The sequence below is a fragment of the Chiloscyllium plagiosum genome, unplaced genomic scaffold, assembly GCF_037043375.1.
Source record: "Chiloscyllium plagiosum isolate Xiang-an unplaced genomic scaffold, Cpla_swu_hap1 HiC_scaffold_43, whole genome shotgun sequence".
NCBI lineage: Eukaryota > Metazoa > Chordata > Chondrichthyes > Orectolobiformes > Hemiscylliidae > Chiloscyllium > Chiloscyllium plagiosum.
Genome location: NW_028270181.1, coordinates 11,733,082 through 11,740,334, shown reverse-complemented (window position 1 = coordinate 11,740,334; position 7,253 = coordinate 11,733,082). Strand labels below are relative to the sequence as shown.

The 7,253-nt window shown below is 44.7% G+C and overlaps 1 protein-coding gene across 1 annotated transcript in view; it reads left to right on the top strand.

Annotated features, from left to right (window-relative positions):
• Positions 1 to 1,292: 1,292 nt before the first annotated feature.
• The window catches only part of LOC122541885 (peptidyl-prolyl cis-trans isomerase-like), a 29,259-nt gene continuing 23,298 nt past the window's right edge, over positions 1,293 to 7,253 (top strand). Inside the window, exon 1 of the mRNA XM_043679050.2 lies at positions 1,293 to 1,444. Coding sequence (XP_043534985.2) covers positions 1,358 to 1,444 — 87 coding nt within the window. The 5' untranslated portion in view covers positions 1,293 to 1,357. The remainder of the gene's footprint in view (positions 1,445 to 7,253) is intronic.

Genomic DNA, 7,253 nt, shown 5'->3' with positions numbered 1-7,253 from the left:
CGCCGAGCTGGGAATTTGTGTTGCAGACATTTCGCCCCCTGTCTAGGTGACATCCTCAGTGCTTTGAGCCTCCTGTGAAGCGCTTCTGTGATCTTTCCTCCGGCATTTATAGTGGTTTGAATCTGCTGCTTCCGGTTGTCAGTTCCAGCTGTCCGCTGCAGTGGTCGGTATATTGGGTCCAGGTCGATGTGCTTATTGATTGAATCTGTGGATGAGTGCCATGCCTCTAGGAATTCCCTGGCTGTTCTCTGTTTGGCTTGTCCTATAATAGTAGTTCTGTCCCAGTCGAATTCATGTTGCTTGTCATTTGTGTGTGTGGCTACTAAGGATAGCTGGTTGTGTCGTTTCGTGGTAGTTGGTGTTCATGGATGCGGATCGTTAGCTGTCTTCCTGTTTGTCCTATGTAGCGTTTTGTACAGTCCCATGCAAGGACTGTACAAAACACTACATAGGACAAACAGGAACCACAACAACGAGCACCCGAGCTACAAATCTCACAAACTTAGAGGCTGAATAGACTGAGGCTGTTTTCCCTGGAGCATTGGAGGCTGAGGGGTTATCATATAGAGGCTTATAAAATCATGGGGGTTATGGATAGGATAAAAAGACAAAGTCTTTTACCTGGGGTGGGGGAGTCCAGAACTAGAGTGCATAAGTTTAGGGTGAGAGGGGAAAGACATAAAAGAGACCTAAGGTGCAACTTTTTCACACAGAGGGTGGTACGTGTATGGAATGAGCTGCCAGAGGATGTGGTGAAGGCTAGTACGATTGCAACATTTAAAAGGCATCTAGATGGGTATATGAATGGAAAGGGTTTGGAGGGATATGGGCAAGATGGTGGCTGGTGGGACTACATTGAGTTGGGAATTCTGGTCGGCATGGACGAGTCGGAACAAAGTGTCTGTTTCCATGCTGTACATCTCTATGACTCTATGATTCAGTCTTAGCTTATACGGTTGTCCTTCAAAGCTGTTCAGATGCCCTTGGCTTAGTAATGAGTTGGCACCCGTGGTTCCTGCAATGTTTAGATGGTCATTTACAGTATCAAGCCCGTCATAGGTTATTCATAAGGACACTTGATAACTCCTCGTCCTCTCCCATTCACTTCTCTATCACCTTGCGGCGGGCTCTCGAGCAATTTTACTTTCAAAAGTATACAGGTTATCTCAATTGTACAGGTATTCCGTGAACCAATCCAATGATAACGCAGAGGAACACATTACACTTTTCCAAAGGCGGGGTGAGCAGACTGTACCTGATTCGTTCATATGAATCACCTTAGCGGATACATCCTCAATTGCTGTGAAGGCGCCCACACCCTTGAACAACCAGGCTATTGGTGATCGTGGGGATTAAAATGTGCAGCGTGAAGGGTACACCGAATCCCCAGGTTTTCATGGACATCACTGCAGATGGGGAGACCTTGGGCCGCATCGTGATTGAGGTAAGTGTGACGATTCCTGGGACATTGAGGCTCAGGGAATGGGGGGGGGGGAAAACATACTCGCCAGGTCAGGCGACAAAAGTGTGAGCAACCTCTCGGATCGTATTACCTATACAATGCAACTCTAGAAAAGCTTTCGAACAAAGAGGGAACCAGGAAACAGAGTGGGTAAAAAAAAACGAAATTAAAACAAAACTATTCGATTACACTCAGAAATTTGGGTATGCTAAACACTTTGTTTGAAATCAGCTTACTTGCAGGAGTTATTCAAACGAAGATATATTGAGAGGTTAGTCTGCATTAGGGGTAGCATTCCGGGTTGTTTTCAGAGACTAATTCCAAAGCAGCAGTGTTAAATCGGGGGGGTCGCGGGTGTACCGAAGCGAGGGCATTGATAGAGAGAAAAAAAGGAACATTAAACTGGAAAGAATGAGCTGCAGGCGTTGGCGGATACAATTTGGAACATCACCAGTGAGTTCAATAAATCCGCATTCCTCCTTCCCCACCCAGGGCAAGTTCATACAATGGAGCAAACAGTAGGTAGGTTATGAAATCTAAAACTGCCGTTCTGAAGAAGGGAGGGTCACTAGACACGAAACATTAACTCTGCTTTGTCTCCACAGATGTTGACAGACCTGCTGAGTTTCTGATTTTATACTAAATCTATATATTCGCCTTTCAGCCAGTTAGGCAAGATAGTGGTCTTGCATCTGGTGTACTGACATATTGGAGTTAAAGCTAGTCGCACTAATGGTGACTAAAATCATTTTGGTGACTAAACTGGTGACTAGCGGTGGCACAGTGGTTAGCCCTGCTGCCTCACAGCGTCAGAGACCCGGGTTCAATTCCTGTGTGGTTGCCCGTAGTGTTAGGTGAAGGGGTAAATGTAGTGGAATGGGTCTGGGTGGGTTGCGCTTTGGCAGGTCGGTGTGGACTTGTTGGGCCGAAGGGCCTGTTTCCACACTTTAAGTAATCTAATTTTAAAAAACTACCATTTATTGCCAAAATAAAATCCCACTTGGTTTTTTCACATCCCAACAGGGATATAGTATAGGGATCAAAGAATGTGGGGAGAAAGTACGGAGTTGGGTGATCAGCCATGATCATATTAGACTAGATTCCCTCCAGTGGAAACAGTCCACATCGACCCTCCAAATAGAAACCCACCCAGACTCACTTCCCCACATTTACCCCTGACTAAAGCACCTTACACTATGGGCAATTTAACATAGCCAATTCACCTATCCTGCACATCTTTGGACTGTGGGAGGAAACCCACACAGACATGGGGAGAATGTGCAAACTCCACACAGTCGCCCAAGGCCGGAATCAAACCTGGGTCCCTGGCGCTGTGAGGCAGCAGTGCTCACCACTGTGCCACCCCATATTGAATGGTGGAACAGGTTCATAGGGCCGAAAGACCTACTCCTGCTCTAATATTCGATGTTGCTATGTTTGATCATTTTCATTATTCACTGTTTCAAATGAGCACACAGAGACAGGAAGCATGCTAATTCCTTTAACAACAGAATGCTAGTCATCTCAATGACAACTGTTGGCGCCATATAATTACTAGTCTGTTAAGTGAGGAAGTAAGTTGTCACATTGGGTGGGACGGTAACGTGGTCGTGAAGGGTTCCATCAAATCAAGAAATTTGAGAATCGTTGGTCTGATGTAATTAATATCATGGAGATAGTGAAGACTGCAGATGCTAGAGAGTCAAAGTCAATAAAGTGTGGCACTGGAAATGGCGCAGCAGGTCAGGCAGAATCCAAGGAGCAGGAGAGTTGACATTTAAGGCATGACTCTTCATCAGGACTGGGGAGGGGGCTGCAAAATAAATTGTGGAGGAAAAGACTAGGGAAAAGATAGGTGGGGTGGTGATAGATGGATGCAGGTGGGAGGTGATTGTGATTGGTTCGTGGGAAGTACGGAGCAGATGGGTGAGAAGGACAATGGATAGGTAAGTCAGGTCAAGAGGGTGGTGCCGAATTGGAGGGTTGGATCTGGGATGGGGTGGGGAGATTTGGAAACTGGTGAATTCAACATTGAGGCCGTGTGATTGTAGATTCCCGAGGTGGAAGAAGCGGTGTTCTTCTTCCAGTTTGCAGAAGCCCAGAATGGACATGTCATCAGGGGAGTGGGAGGGAGAGTTGAAATGGATGGCCACTGGAAGATGGGGTTGGTTGGTGCACATGGACCAGAAATTTTCCCTGAACCATTCTGCGAGTTTGCACTTGATCTCTCCAATATAAAGGAGACCACATTGAGAGCAATGGATGCAGTAAATGAGGTTTGAGGATATGCAAGTAAATCCCTGCTGGATTTGGAATGATCCTTTGGGGCCTTGTACTGAGGTGAGGGGGGATGTGTGGGTGCAGGGTTTGCACTTCTTGCGACAGCAGGGAAAGATGCCCCGTGTGGAGAGGGGATTGGTGGGGAGTGTGGACCTAGAGAGGGAGTCGCAGAGGAAACTCCGAAAGCTTCATCAAATTGATAAGTATTAAAGAGGCTCTTAAAGGAAGAGAGGATGTTGGTGAGCTTCTAGGTTTGAGAGAAGGAATTTTAGAAAATGTAGACTTGATGGTTGAGTGCAAAACTAGAATGTAGGGATGAAGAAAGAAGAGTTTAAAAAATACGGAATTTGAGAATAGCTGCATAGTTTTAGGTAAGGCAGGACCAATACCACCATAGAATTTTAATGTGAGGATGAATTTTGAATTGAACAATGGAAGGACCTAGTGACAAAAGTACACCACTGAACACAGTGATGTGTGAGTGGGACTTGGTATACTCTACAAAAATGTTACAAGCAAGTGAGTGTAGGCAAGTTAAATTGTTCCCCTCTTCTCCCTTTCCATTTTGATCTGCAACAAGTAGTTTTTCTGTTTTGGTTGAGGATATCCTTGCCAAGTTAGTGTGTACTTGATTGTTTTCTTGCTATGGTCTTGAAGAACTAGTTTGACAGACTTTGCTGAGTTTAACAAAGAAAACTGAGGCCAGCTGACACTCCCACTTTCTGTGTACACACACATACTTGAAGGTTACACACACAACTGCAAGTTACAGAACACAAAACACAATTGATTTGGCCAAATTTGAGTTTGTGTGAAATTTTTTACAAAGTTCCCAATTTGAGTTTGGTGTCTGCACCAACTGCAGGCAAAATCCTGTTGTCTTGTTGTCGGTATAAGGCTATTTAAAGCTGTAGCTCTTATTTTCTTTCTGGAGAGGCTACTGTGGAGTGGAATTTTTTAAGGAAAATCACTATCCACTGTAACAATGAAGACCACGTCAAGTTAGTAGGCACTTGAGCTTTGCTAGTTTGATTTGAAAAAGCGAGGAGAAGCAGCTCTACTTGGCTTCTCTGTTATTAGCTGGGTTCTGCTGAGGAAACTTGTTCAAAACACATACACACAACTTTGACTTGCCATGTGACCTTTCTCCACTTGCCACTATTATGAACATAATTGTGTGTTCCAATAACAAGTCAAATAGCTGATCTGAAGGACTAAGCAAAAAAAATCAGGTCTTCTTCTCCAAACAGTTGAATGGTTCACCTTTAGCATTTGAATGGTGTAGGTGACTTTTATGGCTGTCTTGTTAACAGGGCAGAGGGGAAGATATCTCACAGTCTCCAAATAGAGGATCAAAGTCTTTGTTCAGTTTTATAGACTTCCTATCTCCTTCTTGGAGTATGGAATATCTCTGTAATGTAAATTAATATTGGAAATCTTGATGTAGTTTAAAACCACTTTGGTCCATTTAAAAGTCTGTTTCAAGCTAATGAATCAATTCAATATTTGATATAAATACATCTTCATGACAGCAAAGTTTGGATGATCTCAAATTTATGGTTGAGGGAAGAATGGGAGATCAACCAGGAAAGCGTGGATCAGCAGGTTAAGCAGGAGATAGATATTTAGGCAGTTAAAGCCATCAGTGTTACTGAGGTGAGAATACGTGAGTGAACAGGTCACTTGGACAGAAGAGCGCAGCAGGTCAGGCAGCATCCAAGGAGCAGGGGAGAATCAACGTTTCGGGTATGAGCCCTTCTTCAGGAATGAGGAAAGTGTGCCAAGCAGGCTAAGATAAAAGGTAGGGAGGAGGGACTTGTAGTCCCTCCTCCCTACCTTTTATCTTAGCCTGCTTGGCACACTTTCCTCATTCCTGAAGAAGGGCTCATGCCCGAAACGTCGATTCTCCTGCTCCTTGGATGCTGCCTGACCTGCTGCGCTTTTCCAGCAACACATTTTCAGCTCTGACCTCCAGCATCTGCAGCCCTCACTTTCTCCTCTTGGATAGAAGCTCAACCAAAAGCTCAAACAGGAAAGGGGCTTTCAAGATCTTTGCTTCAAAGGTACAGTTCCGTGTTAGACAAATTCCACTGACCTCCTGGGTATATTTTTCCAGTGGACATAGTATTTTCCTTGCTTGTGTATACTTACTTGTATGTGGGATCTCAAAAACACAATAATCTGTCACATTCCATCCACCAAAAGGGTATTTGAAAGATGGAAATTAGAAGAATAGCTCCTACGTTGTGGAAGGAAGATGATTATTTTCATGTTTGCACACTTCCTTGAACAATGCAGTGGAGTATCAGAAGGATTCACACACTGGTTAACAATCTGATAGACCACATCATAATCATTATAGCCAATGAAGGGGACTTGAACTCAGAACCTTTCAGCTCAGAAAAAGGAGTGCTCCTAACTGAACTACAAGATCTCCATTGATGGGAGGCAGATAAATTTATAAACTGTAGCAGCAGAGTGTACCGTCTACTGCACTGCAGTAACTCATCAAGGCTTCCAAACCTGCAACCTCGACCACCAGAAGGAAAATCACAGCAGAGGTATGTGAAAACCACCACTTGCAAGGTCCCCTCCAGGCTACAGATCATTCTGACCTTGAATTGTCAAATCCTAGAATCCCTACAGTGTGGAAGCATCCCACCCATCCTATCCCTATCCCCCTAACCCTGCATGGCCCAATTCACCTCACCGGCCACATCTTTGGATTGTGGGAGGAAACCGAATACCCAGAACAAACCCATGAAAACACGGGGAGAACACGCAAACTCCGCATAGACAGTCACCCAGGATGGAATAGAACCTGTCTCCTTGGCACTGTGAGGCATCCTGAAGAAGGGCTAATGCCCAAAACGTCGATTCTCCTGTTCCCTAGATGCTGCCTGACCTGCTGCGCTTTTCCAGCAACACATTTCCAACTGTGAGGCAGCAGTCCTAATCATCGTGCCACTGTGCTGCATTGTATTCTCTTCCTTTACTGTCACTGAGTAAAACTCCAGAAACCTCCACCCCTAAGCAGTGTGGTGTATCTACTCTCTAATGACTTTGTGATTCAAGAGGTAGCTCAGCACCATCCTCTCCAGGGCAGTTGAGGATAGGCAAGACATGCTAGCCTAGCAAGCAATATCCACATTCTATGAATAAATAAACATCGGTAAAGTAAAGGATTGCAAATCTTATGTGCTGGGATTGGGTCACTTGCATGGCTTAAACATGTGACTTTGTGAATTTCATTGAAGTTTAAAGGTGATTGAATCTGCATCACTCCTCTGTGAAAAACCAACTCTCACCATTGCCTCAAATCCTTTATAAGCAGTTGTTTGTGATGTTAGTGTGGCCCAGTCACCTGCAGATTAAACATCTAAGGCAGGATACTAGGCAGCACAGCTTCAACCTGTGCCAAACACAAGTGCACCACTGAGCAATTGTGCCTGAGACCTGCCTTTCTCACCTGACCTGTTCCTTCAATGGCTGCTGTCTGCTTTTGGTGTCA